The following is a 19,431-nucleotide window of genomic DNA, read 5'->3' as shown; positions in this document are numbered from 1 at the left end:
GCCGCCACTTCAGACGTTAGGACAGGCCTGCGTCCAGGCGCCGAGAAGGGAGGCTTGGAGAAGAAGTACGGGAAGGATTGGGGCTCCGGGGTGTGGAGTGAGGAGGGGACTTCGGGGGGCGGCTGCGCCCCAGAGAGAGGGACCGCGGGCGCCCACTCACCTGTACAGGTGAAGGGAATGCGCGCTGGCGGGACGCCCACGCCCCTCGACTTTCCAGTCTGGGCTGGTGGTGTTGCAGACTTCGGTGACCTGAGGTGGGAGGGCTGGGGGAAGCCTCAGGAAAGATCGACGCCCGCGGCCCAGGAGGTGGCTGTGGTCGTCACCTCGGCGGACGCGTCCCCGGCCGGGCTGGAGGAATTTCCCGGGTTCACCCCGCGGGCCTGGCTCCTCCAGTGAGGGGACACCCCCACCCCCACCCCCGAGCCTGCCAGCCCCTCTTCCAGCCCTGTCTCCGCAAGGCAGGCGGGAGGGAGGGCTCGGAAAATCTGTCCTTGGGATTGCGGCACTTCTGGCCTGAGACCCCGGCGTCCCCGTCGCTCTCGGGCCCCTCTCCCTCCGCGGGCGTCGGTGAAGTGAGCTGTGCGCCGGCTCCTGCATCCCACCCTCCTCTTTACCTCCCCTGAGTATAACACGAGCTGTAGCTGTTAATCGATTGACTTCTTCGCTCCAAGACTGCGAAGAAAGAACCCTGGCTGAGGGGAAGGCGGCTGCCTCCCAGCCTCTTTCCGTCATCCCGTTTCCTTTCTCAGCCAGGGCCCTACTGAGCCCTCACTTTGCTGGCTACGAGCGCGGCTCGAACCACGCACACCACCCACGACCGGATCCCAAGCCTCCCTGATGGGGGCCTGAAGCCCCCACAACCTCAGGGGAATTAGCGACCCTGACCCGCCGTGGCGACTTCCTGCCCTGACCACGTGCTCCCAGCTCCACGCACGCCGTGGAGTGGAGGGTCCGGCCCTAGATGCGGCCCATGCCTTTCCTGTCCCGGACCCAACCTGCATGTGCTTCTCCTTTCCTGTCTTCCTGACCCCAGTGGCAACGGCTTCCCCGCCGCCCCTTGCCCAGAGTTGGGACTGGCTCACGGTCTATCCTGATTGTGTCCAGAACAATACAGTAATGCCTCTGGTTGGGTGAGTTCAGAGGCTGCCGGCTTCCTGACAGGACACGACTGGTCAGCCTCTGACGTTGGCTGCCTGGCCTGCATTTTCCCCAGCTGGTGTGTGTGTGTGTGTGTGTGTGTGTGTGCACGCGCGCGTGCATTAGGGGGAGTGGAGGCAATGTGTTGCTGGCTCCCACATCTCAGCAGCTCTGGGATATGGCCATGGCCTGAGAAGGCAGCCCTGACTGCTCATTCCTGGTCTCTTTGATTGTCCACTGGTGTTGAAGGGTCCAGACAGGCCTGGGCATTCCCCAGCCCACTCAGCTCTGGAGGAGAAAAATGCTTGCTGTGTGGAATGGTGGGGCGGGTGTCTGTGTAAGTCCCCGCTGGGCAGTTCAAGAGAGGGCTGTGTGTGTGTGTGTGTGTGTGTGTGTGTGTGTGCGCTTGACCTTGTGGCTGTGCTCACACACATATGTGGGACACCATCCCTCTGCATGTCTGCTTGTTGGGATTGGGGAATCCTAATCATACCAAAGGCAGAAAGGGGGGGGGGGAACATTAAAAGGTGGTTTTGCAGTACATCTTAGAATGATTTGGTAACTAATGCTTTCCAGCCATAGCTAATTCCTATCGACGCCACTCCAGGGAGTGAGTACAGCCAGCTCTCGGTGAGAATATATTGTGACAGGGTGGCAGTGAACATGACTGCTAGCTCACCTTCCTGTCCCAAACCATCCCCAGAGGAAGGGCCTCTTCTTTGTCCCAGGCCACGGACCTAGCTTCCACAGGAACCGCCCCTGAGCCTGGCTGGATGTCCCCACAGTGATGCCAGGGCAGCTCCTAGAAGCCCCTGAGAGCCCACCAGCCCATCAGCCTGGAGTGTGACAGCCATGGACACATTTCTTAGGCTCTGCCTCCAGGCCCCACATAATCCTGATCCTGATTGCTGGGCAGGGATTGTCTTTTCAGGGCTCAGCCCCTCCGGTGTACCCATCCCTTCCCAGCATGCCCCTTGAGGGAAGACAAGAGACAAGCGCCAGGAAGGGGCTTCAGCCTGGCAGCAAAGCAAGAGACTAAGCTTGGAAACCTTCTCCACACCCTCCCAAGTGCCTCCTCCTTGCAATTTTTGTTTCCTCTCACCTTTTTGCCTGTCACCTGGTGCAATTTTTGCAACATGACTTTACCTCCCTCCTCCCCTGTTTCCCTCCAGAATGGGCCACCAGGTCCCAGTCCCCCTCACACCTCACCCTGCTCAGGGGACCCGGGGACCCCCTCCCCCTTGGGAAGCCTGGTAGACACCAATGCTGGGATTATTCAGGCAAAGAAAGTGCTAGATCAGGTGCCTGTCTGCAAGGAGCCTCCTGTCTCTGCTCAGAGAAAGCTTGCAGGCAATTCTGAGGCAATTCCGTGCACAGTCCTGTCTACCTCACGGAAAACCCTTCCACCTCCACCCTAATATCTTCTGCCTTCTGTTTTTGTGGACTGCTTTTTTCCCTTCTAATGGATTTTCATGCACAGTTTTCCAGGAAAGCAGGACTCTTGGCTTCCTTCCCGATCCATCTGTCCCACCCCTCAGCTCAGTCCGCAGGACAGCCGTGGGCACCGAGGCTCCTGTCCAGAGCAGAAGACTTTATGGCTCTCCCCACAGGGGGAAGGTCTCATGGGGGGGGGGGGGACTTGTTTTAGGGAGAGCCTGGGTGTGGGAGGGAGATGAAGAGCGCTATGAACCCCCCACTCATTCCTGGGCAGCAGCTGATGGGCCTGCCTTCTGCTTCGCAGCCCTGAGAGTGAGAGTGAGGGCCAGGGAGGTGAGGAATTCTAGGAAAGCACTGATAATAGATAACTCCAGAAGGAAGTCTCCTGCGAGGACCTTGTAAGACATCTGAGCAGCCCCTCAGAGGATTGCAGCCAACGTCATAAATTCCTAGACCATCTGCATGCACTGAAAAGGCCCTTACAGATCCACAAATCCAGCCCCTGGGTCTCCATCTTACAGGCTGAGTAAACTGAGGCCAGAATTAGCTGGCTGACTCCTCCTACATTCCTCTCAGGTGAGGGACTCACTGCTCACCTGGCTGGATTTGGGACCCAATGAACCCAAAAGCTGCTTTAAAAAAATACCCAGATCCTTCCCAGCAGAACCTAGGCCCTTTTGACCTGGGAACATTCCATGGCTGGGTGGGAAGGGGGCAGGCGCGGGACTGGCCACTCTGGATTCTCCCAGGACCCACAGACCCCCTCCGCTCCGCCTCCCGTTTCTGTGGCAGGGGGTTGCCCACCACATCAGCAGCCCGCACGGGAGAGAAGGGACATTTGCCATTCAGATGCACCTAATGGTGGCTGGGTCCTTTTGCTGTGGGTTTGGTGGTCTTTGGAGCAGCATGGGAAAAGGGGAGTCCCCTTCCTATGAGTTCCCACAGCCTCAGGAACATGGTTCTCGAACACAGATCTCCCTCTGAAGCCCCAGCTCTGGACTGGGCCCTCGCCCTCAGTGTCCCCCACCCGGGCCACCAAGATCCAGTTAGGAGAGTCTGGGGCAGAGTGTGCCACCGGCCGCGCACAGAGCCTAAGGGGAGTGAAAGATGCTGGCTGGAGGGGCGGGCCCTTGCCAGCTTCCCCACCCCCTTCTCTTCCACCCTCTTTCCCCCATATGGTTCTCATAAGGTCTGGGCTCAGAGACAGCAGCCAGAGGAAGTGGCTGTGTACAGAGAGCTTTTGTGAGGGAGAGGAGGGGGAGGGGGAGAGAGAGCAGAGGGAAAGAAGGAAAGAAAAGAGGGAAGAGGCTGGGGGCTGAAGGTGGGAGGAAGCTGGAAGACCCCAGCACACTACCTTCCCCTCCCCATGCGGGGTCTCAGGGGTCTCAGCCGCAGGGTCTCAGCCCCACTAAGCCCATGTGGGCTCCTGACCCCGCCTGTCTGAAATGAGGGGCCCAGAAGAAATCCAAGCTCCCCTCTGACTCTCCAGCTACCTGCCGGAGAAGCAGGTCTTTGGAGACTCTTGCCCTTAGGTCTCCCGTGAAGGACGTGAGGGTCCCTGCTCCCATCTCAGGGCAAGCACTGGGCAGAGACCAGAGCCCTCTGGGGGTTTGCTGGTTGAGTCCTCATTTCGCTGATGAGACTGGAGAGGCCACCGCACTGAGCTCCCAAGACAACCCCTATAATTCAGCAGCCCAGTGGCTCCAGGACCCAGAATGGGTAATTTGGCCTGAACTATTCAGAACATGTGCATGAACCCAGCTACTCCTGATCCCCAAGGAGGCCCCTTCCCACTGACTACCATGGATCATCCTTCTGTGCTGGGGGGACGGGGTGGTGGTCAATCCCTAGTCGTGGGGGTGAGTCTGAGAATTTACCCCAAAGGCACAGGCAAACCAGTGTAATTTGAACCTGACCATAAATTGACCCTTAAATTGGGGGTCATGTTTTGAAAGGGAGAGAGTTTCCAAGTTTATGCCGCATGAGAATCATTGGGATAAGAACCCTTTCCTGAGGGAGAGAAAGTTCCAACCACCTCTGAGTTGATCCCTGCCCTTCCATTCAGTGGACTCTCCTCTCCAAAGCCCAGAGAGGGGAGGTGCATTCCCCAAAGCCACACAGCCTGGACCAGTACCCCTCACTCCCTCATAACCCTGAGCTATAGACCGCCCCACTCCTCCCTGGGACCAGACAGAGAGCAGGGGAGAAGAGGGGAGGGAAATAGCCCTGGGCTGAGGAACTAGAAGGAAAGTCCGGTAACTGCTAGGAAGGGGCTGCTTGGAGGGGCTGTTTATTTTCATTCCCCCAGCCCAGCCGCTCTGTTCTATTTAGAGCTCAGACACTGACAGGACAAAGCTGCCTCCTCCCCTTCCTCCCTCCTCTGGCGGGCCCCCATCCTTCCCAAACTCCAGAACATTCCTTTGCTTTTAGGACTGGGTGATGGGGGTGGGGGAACAGAGAAACTGTGGAGTGTAGCTAAGTCAGGCAACCTCTGAGGACCCAGCTTCCCCAGCCCTGCGAGTGGGGAGCGGCGGGATGGGGGGAGCAGAGGGGTGTGCAAGATGGATGGGGCCAGGTGAGGGGCAGGGGAACCAATCTGTCACAGAGGGGCAGGGAACAGGGTGGAGAGAAGTCTGAGGAGGGAGGTGCGGCCGCCTGAACGTGAGGGGCCAGACATCTCCCAGCTGGAAAGAGAAGGGAAGGTCTGAGAGCTGCGGCCCCCACCCACCCAGGGCTCTTTGCCTGCTGGGAACCGTGTGGTGAGGCAGAAACTTTAGACTTCAGGCTTCAGGAGACTCGGTATCCAGATGGGAAAAACCATCAAATATAAGGAGTGGGAGTCTTCAGTCGAGACCTTTCTTTTACTGAGCAGAAACCCCCAGAGAGGGGCTGACCTGCCCGAGATCACACAGCTTCTAGCCAGACCCAGGGTACCTGCTCTCAGTCTCTCTCCATAGTGACAAATCAGGACCTCGTCTCCAGGGACCAGGCAGAGGAGATAGACTCACTCATCAGCTTCCTCTTCATGGACACATGAGCCAGGGTAAAGGGGTACATAGTAGCCTAACAAATACCTGTGTACTTAGGGGACCTCTGTACAAAATCTCTGCACATGGTATTTGAAATCAGATGGACCCAGAGCAAGGGGCCGCCAAAGCATCCTTCCTGCTCTTTCTCCCCCTCTCTTGCACCAAGCACAGCACAGCTTCAGCATGACCTATGGGGGGGTGGGTAANTCGGGGGCGGGGCAGGGCAGGGGTGGGGGAGGGGAGTGGAGAAAGGAGGAAACCAGGGTTCAGCGTGAACCCTGTCCATCGACCACCCCCACATTTCCCTGGAGCTCTGCCTCTCCAGATACCCATCCATTCATTCAGCCAACGCCTGCTGTTGACCAGCCCGGCGCCAATGCCTGCTCTCTGACCTCAGGGGCCTTACAGTCTCATCTTGGAGATTGGGTACAGGCTCACAAAGCAGGACAGGATCAGGGCCTCAGGGCTCCCAAGGAAAACTTTTGGGGTAGAAAGATTAAAGGACAAATTTATACTTGGACTTTAAAAAAAAATGACTGATTACAAATTGATCCTTTCAGGTTTATTTGTACTTGAAAAGAAATCTACTTTCTTCACCTAAAACTATGCCCCACCACACCCCTACCCCAGGCTGAGATTTAGGCTGTGTTTGGAGAAGCACTGAAGGTGGACTGGGAGTAACTTCCGAGCTTCCTCAAATCAAGTGGACACATGCACACAAACATTCCGTCCTGACACATGTCCCTCCCCCTGCCATGAACGGGTTGTAGACACCATGTCTCATCGATGTGTGTAGTATGGTTGTGTTACACAGGGCTGAGCACACAATAGGCGTTAGTGTAGATTTGAAGACTAAATGAATGGCTAGGTGTGAGTGATTACAGCAGACTCGATTCCTTATGTGCAAGCTAGGGTGCCCGGGCCCCCAGACCCCCATGAAGGCACACGTACCACCCACCACAAACACCTGTCATACCTTTTCTCCGGTTAGTCCACCCATGCCTGCCCCCGACCACGAGGGGGTGCCCCTGTAGAGAGGGTAGGTTAGAGAAAAGGAGACAAGAAGGCCCCATGCATAGGGGCCATTCCAAGACTCTCTTCTTTCCCGACCTTGACCTCAGGCCCTTGTGTGGACATTTTAGCATCAAGGCTGAGATCAGAGACCATATCCAGACAGAACCCCCTATAGCCTGAGAGAGCAAGGTCCTACCTGGGTCTCCTTCCAATCAGATGTTCGGGGCTGCCTGGACAGGCTTTCAGCCAAGGGAAGGGATGGCAGGAAGTTCAGGAGCGTTTTCTGTCTTCTCCCACATGCAATCAGGCTGCAATCAGGCGAAATGGACATGAAGGGCCGCCTCAAAGGGAAGGGAAGGGAAGCCACAGGAGGGAAGCCTTAGTCCAAGGGTGTGTGTCAAGGTAGGGGCTGTGGACCAGAGGCAGTGCCACTTGTGGAGACCCCATTGTCCTATCAGGCAGACTGCAACGCGCCCACATCCTTCGTGGAACATAACGATTACCGCTCATCGACAGAGTATGACGTCGGGTGGCTATTTAGTTAAGTGTTTGTTAATGTTAATTTCACTTTTTGTAGCATTTATATTTCAGAGGCAGTGATTATTTCTTAGGCTTCAGACATCTTTGTGGGCCCGGGGAGTGCTCAGAGGCCTTGGGCACTGTGCCTGCAGGAGCCGGGAGTCCGGTGTCACTTGATGGTTCAGACTGGCTATGGGCCTGAGACACCCCCCCTCCCTGATGGTGTCCCTAAGACACTGCCAAGGTGCCAGCAACAGATGTTGGAGACAGGTCGTCCTGAGCCCAGAGGGCCTTGGCGATGGTCTGAATTCCAGGCTCAGACTCTCTGGAAAGCATAGATTCCCCAAGTGTCCAGACATGTGGTCCTGGCACGGTGGGGGAGGGGGGTGCTGACATGTATGACTCTTCCTGCACATGAGAGAACAGTCTGGTTCAGGCATGTGTTGGCCCCATGCCCCGCGGAGTGGTGCCCACATGACCCCTACAGGGTCATCTCTGATGTTGGGCCGGGATCTGGCAAGTTCCTGTGGCTGCCCAAAGGCCACAGGGCCTCTCTGTAGACGCCAGTCACTCGCTCCCTTGGCCTCCAGCCTCATTCGTGGTAACTCCGCTTGCTTCTCTTCCCTAAAATAGGACCCTAGCCGGGAGAGAGTTCTGGAATGGACTCAATGTGCCCCCTCTCCTTGGCCAGATTTCAGAGTCTAGGTTAAGAGTACAGGGGACTCCAGGGACTGGCCCCCCTTCCTGTGAAAATGTAACGATGCTGGAGCGGTAGCTTGGGAGTGGGGGAAGGAGGCTGGAGAGGCTGGGTTGGATGTGCCAGAGGTCTGTGAGGCGGGGCTGGCGTGGTCGGGAAGGAAACCCACCTGGAAGGCCCCCTGTGCTGCTGCGGGGCGAGGGGCTGGTGCAGGCTGAGGAGGTATCTGACCAAGGTGGCTAGGATGGGACCAAACTGGCACCGTGTCTGTGAGGCTGGACTGAACCCAGGGGCCAAGGCTCCTGCCTTCCCTGCCTGATTGCTGAACCGCCCTGCCTGTTTCCATCCCCTGAGACAGCCTAGTGTGGTGGGAGCATTCTTCTTCCCGTTGGAAGAGGCTGTGTGAGTTTTCTTCGACCCCTAGTAACTGCCAGCTTCCTACCCGCCCGTGACATCACTAATGCCAAGCAGTTTCTGTCCCAAATCACTGCCGTCTCCACCCCACCAGACCCACAGGGGACACCTCCGGAGAACTGAACCAACAGGCACGACGGAAGCCATTCTCTGGACAGTCTGGATCTAAAGCAAAAGTCCCTCAGCCCCATCTAGGTTGTAAGGACCAAAAGATCCAGTTCTGGGTATTTGGGGACTTAGATCGTACGGATATCTGCCGGAAGTTTGTCCAAGAACTAGAAATATGGCAAGGAGGGGTGCCTGGGTGGCTTAGTCGGTTAAGCGTCCGACTTTCGCTTAGGTCATGATCTCGCGGTTCGTGGGTTCGAGCCCCGCGTCGGGCTCTGTGCTGACTGCCAGCTCAGAGCCTGGAGCCTGTTTCAGAGTCTGTGTCTCCCTCTCTCTCTGACCCTCCCCTGCTCACGCTGTCTCTCTCTCTCTCTCCTAGAAATAAATAAAAATATTAAAAAAAAAAAGAAAGAAATATGGCAAGGAGGGGGCCCATTGGGGAGAAAAGGGCAAACCACCATCTGCCTGGTGTCCCTCCTTTTGCGAAGGGCTTATAGAGAGTGGGGGTGGGGGGGATCAGGGACGCGTTCTCTGCTGCAAGAAAAGTATCTCATTTCAAGAATTTCTGGGCCCACATTTGCACCAGGCTAGTCAAGCCGGAAGCGTGGGCTGCAGCTGACCCCCACACCTCTCCCCTGCCTCGGGGAGTGGGGGCTGCCAGAGAGGGTTGGGACAGCAAGAGATGAGTTGTTCCTTTTCTGGGCCATAGACTCTGGGGCTGATCAATCCTTTGCTCTGCTCCCCGCCCCTCCCCCCCCCACTCTCTCTCTCTCTCTTTCTCTCTCACACACAATTTCCACAGTATCTCTCAAGCAACCCAGACTTTGTCCTGGGGAGGTGCTGCCCACAAGGAAACTGGATAAGGGTTAAACCACCAGCCACATGTGATTCCTGAGTAACTGTAAGGTGGCTGGTCTGAATTGAGATATGCTGCAACAGTAGAAGGCTCCCAGATTCCAAAGTCTTAGTACCAAAAAAAGAAAAAGTCTCATTAATGATTTCGTATATCGATCACATGTCAAAATGCTAACATTTTAATACATTGAGTTAAATAAAATATATTATTAGAATTAATTTTTAAACGGTGAAAAAACGTGGTTACTGGAACATTTGAAATTACGCACGCAACTCACATTGTACTTTTGTTGACCGGCTCTGGGTTAAAGAACTTGGGGTATGCAAAAAGGTGTTCAAGGGTTAAAGGCTGATGAGACCAAAGAATGTGGGGTGCACCCCAATGCCACCTCTAGACCTGCCTGGACAGGATTCTCAAATTAGGATCCCAGGGTTTAATCTCAGGGAGTTGGAGGATTTTTTTTTAATTTTCTGTTCAGTGATATTTAAACAAAATTCTTTTGCAGATAATTTTGAGATAATTATTAGAAGGTATTTTCACAGCGTAAGATACTCATTTCTAAAGTCAATATTTCTCAAACTAGAATCCTCAGACATATTCTCAGGAAGTAAGAGATTTTGTACTCCCTTTAACAGGTCTCTGCTCAAGTTTGAGAAATAGTGTTCTCAGGCTTCCCCCTTCATGAACAGGCTTGTGATAATTCGGCAGCCCCGTTTCTCTCTCCTTCCATACCCTCTCCCTCCCCTGTACCCTCAGCCTTAGCATCCCCTTCCCCACAAACCCAAGGAAGGGGCAGTCCCTGGGGGAGACCTTTGGGGTTCGGGGAGAGGTTGAAACCCATGCCCTTTCTCCACTATTCTTCCTGACACTTCTAAAATCACTGAGGGGTCCTCTCTCACCTTCTCTGACATTTAATGCAACCTCTAAACCTCAAACTCTGAGCGTATGAAGGGAATGAAGAAGAGATGAGGTGAGGTGGCTTTGATTTAAAAGTCACATCATCAAGAGACTGTCACCACTTAGGGAGCCCCCACAGCCCCAGCGGGACCTGAATGAGATTACTAGAGGCCCTAAGAACTGACAAGATTATTTATGATTAATAACCACCATGTGTAATGCGATTCAAAAGCATCCTAATCAACCAGGGGCACCTGGGTGGCTCCGTCAGTTAAGTGTCTGACTCTTGGTTTCAGCTCTGTTCATGATCTCCTGGTTTGAGCGTTCAAGCCTGGCATCAGGCTCTGTGCTGACAGTGAGGAGCCTGCTTGGGATTCTCTCTCTCTCTCTCTCTCTCTCTCTCTTCTCTCTGCCCCTTCCCTGCTTGCTCTCTCTCTCTCAAAATAAATAAATAAACTTTTTAGAAAATGTTTTAAAATCACCCTAATCCATAAACTGAGAATAAAGGGGTTGATGTGAGTTCTAATCATTCACATAATGAAAACTGTGATGTACTTTTTGAAATGTCAAGGGTGTGTGTGTGTGTGTGTGTGTGTGTGTGTGTGTGTGTGTGAGCCCTTTGGAAACCCAACATCCCCTCCCCCGCAACCCCTTCATATAGTCACTGTTCAGGCCCTGCTAGGAACTGTCTCTGTTGGAGGGACAGTTAGGTAGGGACCAGAAGGGTTGGAGGGACCTATCTGGAGAGCAGAGAAGGGAGGGAGCCCCCTTCCACTCTAGCCTCCATCCTGGCTGTTGTCTGTTCTCCACAAGCCTCTTGAAGGTGGAGTAGCTGGAATGTCAGCTGTCTGGGGCCATCTCACCACCTGTCTTGATATATTCACCTACCCACTTCCAGCAAGCTTGGGGGCAGAACTCTTGACAGCTGCTAGCAGCTCTGGTCCCCACCCCCACCCCCCAAGACCTCCTTCACTGTCTATCCCAGAGGCCATCCGCTCAAGAGAAGATTCCAGACCTGCACCCGTGGACTTCCCCTGTCCACCAATAAGAGCAAAGAAGTGAAACCCTTTGTTTCAGCCCCGAGCAGGCAAGAGTTTGGGCTGAGAGGCTCATTAAAGCGTTTTAATAAGCAATTAACTCAAAGGATGAGCCCTTTGGCTGGTCTGGAACTTCCTCCTCCCAGGGAGGGAGTCTGGCAGAGAAAGGCTAAGTGGGTGGGCAGAGTGGGTTTAGTCAGTAGCTTGGGGCCACTCTCCTCCCCGTCTAAATATAAATAAATAAACAGAACTCAGAATGGACAGAAGCGAAGGTCGAGGCCCAGGGCTCCATCAGTTTTCTGTCGAGGCCATGGACAGGCGTAGGGAGGCGAGGGTACTTGGTCCCTCTGAACCGGGGTCCTTCGAGGGCTGGGAACAGTCCCCTTCTGTGAAGTCCTCGGCTCACAGAGTGTTGCCTCAAGGAAGGGCAGCTCCTCCCGCCTGCTTCCATACCTGCTGGACCTCCTGTCCAACCTGCCAGAGCCCTGACCCAATTCAGGCCATCCCCCACCACTCTCCTCCGGATATTGGTCTGGAGGCCTGAGAAGGAGCCCTGGAGGGCGGGAGGAGGGCGCTGTGCCTCAGGTCTGTGGTTCCAAGATGTAAAGGGGCCATCCCAACTTGACAGTAGCTCCGCCCACTTGTATTCAGAGCCGTAAGTCAGATCCGGGCCTTGGGGGGCCCCAGGGCAGGTGAAATGTCAGATTTGGGGCTCAGTGGGCTAACCAGCCTGGCTGCACCATTCCCGGCTCTTTCCTATCACCTGGAGCAGGGGCGGGGCTACTGCCCTGAAAAACCTTAGGGGCACCATTGATACAGAAAGCAGCCCGGCTGTGCTAGGGAAACCGCATCCCCATCCCCACGCTTTCTGGCTTGTAACAGCACGTTCTCCTGTCTGTGTTCTCCCTGTTCCTTCAGGCTCTTGAGCAACAACAAGATTACTGGGCTCCGGAACGGATCCTTCCTGGGACTGGCCCTGCTGGAGAAGCTGTAAGTGTTGGGGCAAAGTGGGGCAGAGGTGGGGGGTGATGGTCATGGGCAAGAAGTCCTTCCAGACACGATGAGGAACACTGGGTGATGAGGGACTTCTTAACCCTAGAATCTGCTGCCTCAGAAGGGCCCAGAGTCAGACCCATGGGACTTGACCACCAGGTGAAGGGTATGATGAGGGACCAGCTCCTTCAGCAGCGAGAAGCAGCCTCACTGGTTTAGGCAAGGATGGGGCTAAGGGAAGTTCATTAACGCTCTTTAATGAGCAATTAGCTGTGAGGGCTGAGCCCCTTAGCTGGCCAGATGCCATCTCCCCCCTCCAGCTGGGGGCCCAGCATAAAGGGCTGAGGAGGATTTAGTGTGACTGGGGCCTCTTTCCTTGTCTCCCCCCACCCCAAACAAATCAACAGACAAAGCCCCAAGGGGCTAGCGCCCTGGGCGGAGGGTGGGGAAAGCAGATCCCGTCCAGAACGCCCCCACCCACACTGCCCTGGTTTGGAGCTGGGGCCGGCCCTGCAGGCCCAGGCAGGCTGGCCTGGGACTCAGGACTGCAAGGACCCTGCTGGCCAGAAAGAACTTTTTTCCCAGAGTTGGGGACCTGACTCCGTCAAGGGCAAGCCACTTAACCTGCCAAACGAGGGGATTAAACCAGCCCCTCTCTCAAGTCCCTGTTCAGCTGACCTGCTCCAGGGACCCGAGCCTGTATGACAGCTTTAGGTCCTGCCTCTTCCACAGGCGACCTGGGCCCCCGTCCCTCCTGGAGACTTATCCTTGCTTCTTTCCGCACCGTCGGCACCCTCTCTCCTACCTCTGTTCCCACCCTGCTGGGCACCCCCAATCCAATCCTTCAACAGGGCCCCTGCCCGTCTAGTACCATTTTACCTAACAGGCTTGGAGGATACAGAAGAATCAGGTGGAAGCCTGCTCTCAAAGAGCCAGAGATTACAGTCTAGTGGAGACCATGACATTGCCACCTGTGTTAGAACTAAGCAGGTTGGGGTTTCCATAATGAAGGAGCAACTTCACTGAGAAGCGAGGGCTGGAAAATTCAAGGGCAATTGGGATGCAGTATCTACATGACATGGAATTTAGATCGTTGACCATGACCACGATCCTATGAGATCATCTCTATCACAACCCATTTCACAGGAGAAGGGAAAACCTCTCCTCCAAAGTCCTCAGGGCCATAAGGAAAGCCCCAGGGCTCGGCTGGGTTAGTGGGGGTGGATGGAACAAACCCATGTTTGGGGTGGAAAGGCAGAGTACGTTCTCTCCGATCTGCAGCATGCCGGGGTGGGACGGGGCCCCAGGATGTTGACCGTGGTGCATGCACATGGCTCCGTGACCAGGTCCCTCTCCCATCTGCTCTGCAGCTCACAGACGGGTGGTCCAGACAAGGGGAGAGGGCTGCCACCAGGCTGCTATTTAAAAGTCTCCTTGGGTACCAACAAATAGGGAAAGCTTTTATCTCCCACACACAATTAAGCATGCGGGAGCTCGGATTCCTGCTCTCAGCCCAGGCTTGGTCTTAGAGGGCTGAGGGGCAGGAAACCACACGCTCCTTCCAGAGATCTTTGGGAGGATGACAAACCACAGCTGCCTCCAGCCTTTTGCCCTGCTCCACCAGATCCGACCACCACCCTGAGCTGGTCTCCCTTCTTAGCTCGAGTGAGCGAGAGCTGCCTTGAGCCTCCCGTGGCCCCACTCACATCCTTCCATCTTTACTCTCTCACTTTATCAAAGACCCACTGGGTAAAAGTCTCCTGTTTCTCGACCTTCAGGCTTATGAGGGTAAACGTTCTGATAAAGAAAAGACAGTCCTTTCCTTCCAAATCACCCCAGCACCATGGGCTCAGGGTCACTGTGTGGCAGGTGCTTTCAAACGATGGGAAGCCATCAGAGAAAAATGAGACAGTAGCCAAAGAAGAATGACTAACTGTCACATTGTGGCATGGCAGGCGCGCGGGGCAGGAGACGGGTGACAATTCACAATCCTGAGAGTGAGCCCTGCTTGGATGTTAGGAATCATCCAAGATCTTCATTCTAGAGCCCCATTCGTGTGCCAAGCTCTGTTCTAGGCATTGGGAGTGAGCACAGTAAACCAAGTGCCCGCTCTCATGGAACTTCCCCCTCAACTGATGGGACCCAGAAAATAGCAAATAAATGTATAAATATATCAGGAGCTGATAAGTATTACAAAGAAACACAAAGTAGGGTAAAGGGGGTAAAAGGCCATGGTGGAGGGGGAGGCTGCTATTTTATGTAGCAAAGTCAGGGCAAGGTGACTGAGCCCAAGACCTAAGGAAGGGAAGAATCTGGAGGGGAAGGTCTTACGTCCACAGTATGCCTGGTGGGTCTGAGGAACAGAAGAAGAACATGTTGGGGCACCTGGGTGGCTCAGTCAGCTGAGTGCCTGACTTCAGTTCAGGTCATGATTTCATGGTTTGTGAGCTGGAGCCCCACATCGGGGGCTATGACAGCTATGCTGTCAGTGCCTAGCTGACATCAAATCCTGTCTCGCTGTCTCTCTGCTCCCCGCCCCCCCCCTTTAGACATGTTAATGGAAAGGACATGTTAATGGGACATGTTAATGGGAAGTAGTAGGAAATGAAGTCAGAGCAATGCAGGGCTGGGGGCCAGGTCTGGGACCTCAGCTTCCTCATCTGTAATAAAAGGGGAGACAGGGTGATTTGAAAGGTACATTATGGATTTTAAATTCTATGATCCCTCGATGTGTGTGGGTGTGTGGGTGTGTGTGTGTGTGTGTGAGTGATACCAACAGGTCTGCTTGAGAAGGATAAAAATCAAATTGCCCAGTGATGCAGCCAGGCTTTCCAGAAGACAGGAGGCCTCTGGGCAGAGGGGTGTGCTATGTTCAGTAGGTGCTCATGCTTCTCAAGGATAGAAAGGCAGTGCAAGGGCCAGAGGAGCCCAGGATCTCCAGCCCGGCTGATCACTGCATCAGTCAGCTTCTCCAGAGAAATAGAACCAATAAATGTGTGTGTGTGTGTGTGTGTGTGTGTGTGTGTGTGTGTGTGTGTGTAAAGAAATTATTTTATTTAATTCTTTATAAAGAGATTTAATTTAAAGAAATGGCTCGTGTGATTGTGGTAGGTACTATCAAATCCAAAATCTGCAGGGCAGGCCAGCAGGCTGGAAAGTCAGGCAGGAGTTAATGCTTTAGTCTCCAGATGGCATTTCTTCTCCAGGAAACCTGTTTTTTTGCTAAACTTAAGCCCTTCAACTGATTGGATGAGGCCCACCCATATTGCCAAAGGTAATCTCCTTTAGAGTCAACTGATTTGTAGACTTTAGCCACGTCTACAAAATACCTTCACAGCAACACCTCCATTCATGCTTGATTAAGGTACAAGGCACTATAGCCTGGCTATGTGGACACACAAAACTTAGTCATCAAAAACCACTGTCCCACTGTCCCAGGGATGGGGAGAGATCCTTGCCCCACTCCCAGAGATGCCAGTTCATCAGGTTGGAAGGGGCCTGGGAATTTTTTACAAGGTATGTAGACGATTCTCATGCTCATCCGGGGTTGGGAACCAGGGGACCAGATGACCCCTAGACTGTGGGCCTATTCATCACAAATGAGATGCCGTGGCCTGGCGTGCAGTTGGTGCCAGGAAACACTGATCTCTCTGTGCTGTCAAGCTCAGACGTCCAGGCTTGGGCAGCTGAGTCCATGACGGCCTAACCCCACAGCCTGTGAGCAGCAAGTCCCATGGGAGGGCTGGGCCCCGGCCTAGTAACTGAAATGGTAGGTCTGGGCTGCAGAAAATGCCTTCATTGCCTCCTTGTGCTGAGGGCCCCTGTGGCCTTTGAAAATTGGTCAAGTATAAGCGTATGGGGGGAGCAGGTCAGCCTGCTTAACCCGTGGCAGAACCTTGAGGCTGGGAGGGGTACCGAGAGGGAGCCCAGTGGGAATGTGCCTGAGATGATCTCAGGGGAGGGCAGGTGCTCCAGAGAGGCTGGGGTGAGAGTGGAGATGGGGCTCTATCAGCCAAGCAGGATGGCCAAGAAAACCTGAAACGGGGTCCAGCAGAGCAGTTCATGGCCAGCCCAGAGGGTACAGAGCCGTCCAGGGTGTGAGACCCTGTCTCTGAGCCCTCCCCTCTGTATCCCAACCAGCATGGACAAGCCTGTCTGTTGCCCAGAGGAAGGACTTCTGGGATGGAGAGGGAGCACGTCATGAAGGGCGTAGAACTCCACTCTGGAGTAAGAGAGGTCTGGGATTGGGTCCTGCCTCTACCATTTACTTTCTGGGTGCCTCTCCAAGCCTCAGGCTTCTCCCCTGGAAAAGGGGGCAGTGTGGGACTCCTGGACAGGTTGTTGTGGGGACAGCAAGGGCTTTCAGTAAATGGCCATTCTATTCCCTTCTCGGAGGAGTATGAAATTGCAAAATGCTATATCGGCAGCCCCTTGTTGCACAGGATTTGCCCAGAGCTCCTCAGCCTTGGGTGGACCGTCATGTAGCTGAAACGTGCCTGCCAGAAATACTCACGGAAGGCCCCTTCGTCTGGTCCCTTGCATCTCCACCCACACCCCCCACCACACGTATTCAACAGAGACCAGGCCACCGGAAGACCTTCCCTGGCTTCGAGGGTGCCACGGTCACAGAAAGAAGCCCCCAAAACGGGGACCAAGTGGGCCGCAGGACAGACAACCCCCAGGAGAGGCCAAGGGAGAGTCTGGGCATGCAGGCGAGCCGGTGGCTCAGTGCGGACACAAGCCCTCAGAGGCTGGTGCACGCCTGGAGGAGAGGGCCTGGTGAGCGGAGCCTGGTCAGCCCCAGGATGATTTGTCATTGCCTAATGAGATTAATGAGCCCCGGGGGCTGGTATGCAGCGGTGCTGGGGCACTCATTAGAAGCAGATGCTCATGGGAACGATGGCAAGGGAGGTGGGGTGGGGGGGATCTGGGGGTGGAGCACTGCTCACCCGCCAGGTGGTTTCCATTAATCTGTGGGCGGGGCCAAGAGTAAGGCCGCCTGGCCCCGCCTTCTTCTTCTTCCCTTCCCCATCCCCACTCATACTGGGGAAGAATGCAGAAGAGAGGCTGTCGACCTGGGAGGCTGAGGGCTGGGAAGCGAGGCTTATGGGTTCGGGGACAGCCCTCTTGCTTGCTGTTGTAGTCAATGCCTGGCATAGTGTACATACNACCTCCCACTTTCCAATGAGCCCTGGAAGTCCTGGAGGGCCCAGGGAAAGCTGCTCTGCGGCCTCCGAACCTATAATTTGGTTTCTAAACCCACAGGCAGGGAGGTCTGTGGGGGCCAGAGGGAGCCAACTTGGTGCCGCCCCACCCTGTCCAAACGCGGTACACGCTCACACGCACACGTGCTTGCTCTGTCGCGCAAACTGGTGCTTTAACAGCTTTAGTGAGATGTAATTAACATACTGTGAATTCCACCCGCCGAAAGTGTGCGATGTGATGGTAGCATATTGACACAGTCATGCGGTCACCACGACCTCATATTAGAGCATTTTCATCATCTGCAAAAGCAACCTTGAACCATTAGCAGTCACTCCCCATTCCTCCTATTTCCCAGCCCGAAGCAACCACTAATCTGCCCTCTGCCTCTATAGACTTGCCTATCCTGGACATTCCATATCAATGGAATCATGTAATATGTCATCTTTTTATAGCTGACTTCTTCCACTTAGCATAACGTTTTCAAGGTTTATTCATATTACAGCATAAATCAGCAGTTCATTCCTTTTTAGGGCCTAATAATATTCTGTTGTGTGAGTGTAGCACGAATGCATTGTCAGTTGATGGACACTTGGGATGTTCCCACTTGGCTTCTTACAAATGATGCTGCTGTGACCATCGTGGTTTTTTTTTTTTTTAATGTTTTTATTTATTTTTGAGAGACGGAAACAGAGTGCAAGCAGGGGAGGGGCAGAGAGAGAGAGAGAGGGAGACAGAATCCAAAGCAGGCTCCAGGCTCTGAGCTCTCGGCACAGAGCCCGATGTGGGGCTCGAACTCATGAACCATGAGATCATGACCTGAGCCGAAGTCAGACACTTAACTGACTGAGCCACCCAGGCGCCCCTCATTGTGGTTTTCCTTTGCATTTCCCTAATGACTAGTGGTGCTGACCATCTTTCCATGCATTATTTGGTCATTTGTATCTCCTCCTTGGAGAAGTGTCTATGCGAATCCTTTGCCCATTTTTTTCAGCAGGTTTGTCTTTTTATTACTGAGTTGGAAGGGCCCTTTATATATTCTAGATAGAAGGCCCTTATCAGATACATATTTTCTCCCTTTCCCTGGGTTATCATTCACTTTCTTAATGATGTCCTTTAGAGAGCAAAAGCTTTAAGTTTTTATTAAGTCGACTTGATTAATCTGCTTTTTTATTGCCTATGTTCACACACTCATTCTTACACATTTAGCTTCCTGAGCTCCAGCTTTCCCAAGAAGGGTATAGGGTATGCTTTGCTCTCGGAAATCCCACCCCTTACCCACCCCCATCCCCCGACACCTGACTTCTTCCATAAGGTCCTTCTCCTCCAAATTGGCATAGGTACTGGGAGCAGAGCTTCCCTAGAGTCAAGGTAGCCTGCTCTGGGTTGGGCAAAGGGGGCTGGGGAGGGGAGGCTCCATCCATTCACCACAACTTCCCCCCCCCCAAGACCTGAGCTCTTTGGAAGCAAGGAGAAAGTGAGAGATTCCACATCACAGAGACATCTGTTCATCCCCCTGACCTCTGCTGAGAAATGAAGGGATCAGATTTAGACAATTCCGAGCAGGGGGTTGTAACCTGGGCTCCACAAGCCCTGGGCAATAGCGTACACCATGTTGGGTGTGGTGCAGTTTTCTGAAGCAGGAGGCCAAAGCCATCATCAGATTTCCAAAACGATGTGCTAAAACAAGACGCAGCGGCCTGTAGGGACCTTGGTGGTCCCCCTCCCAAAAAAATCCAAGTTCTACAATAGCATTTCCTCCTGCTGCTAGGGAGGGTACAGTCCCAGAGCCACGTCCCCTGCCTTAGGGACCAGGATGCCATCAGGCTGTCAGAGCTCAGCCCAGTGAGCGGGTCCCCGGCCTGTGCTGCTCAGGAGAAGACTCAGGACTGGCCCTCCTGGGCGCTGGAAAGGCTGCCTTGGTCACCCCTTAAAGGCACTCTGTGGGTGTGAGGCAGGGGGGAAGCTCCCCTCTCGGGGGGCCCCTGCGTGGTTCTGGGCTGCAGGAAATCCAGGGCAGGAAGGGGCTGGGGCCGGAGTGGCCGCCTTGCTCCCATCTGCAGAGCATCAGTGGGGCAGGCGGGGTGGGGG

General features: G+C 54.3%; 1 protein-coding gene across 1 annotated transcript in view; it reads left to right on the top strand.

Moving 5' to 3' along the window:
* The window catches only part of ADGRA2 (adhesion G protein-coupled receptor A2), a 40,478-nt gene that overhangs the window by 307 nt on the left and 20,740 nt on the right, over positions 1-19,431 (top strand). Inside the window, 4 exon segments of the mRNA XM_077769524.1 lie at positions 5,461-5,477; positions 8,276-8,303; positions 9,169-9,181; positions 12,064-12,135. Coding sequence (XP_077625650.1) covers positions 5,461-5,477; positions 8,276-8,303; positions 9,169-9,181; positions 12,064-12,135 — 130 coding nt within the window.

The sequence above is a fragment of the Crocuta crocuta genome, unplaced genomic scaffold (assembly GCF_008692635.1).
Source record: "Crocuta crocuta isolate KB4526 unplaced genomic scaffold, BGI_CrCroc_1.0 scaffold698, whole genome shotgun sequence".
Taxonomy (NCBI): domain Eukaryota; kingdom Metazoa; phylum Chordata; class Mammalia; order Carnivora; family Hyaenidae; genus Crocuta; species Crocuta crocuta.
This window is presented reverse-complemented; position numbering and strand designations above follow the sequence as displayed.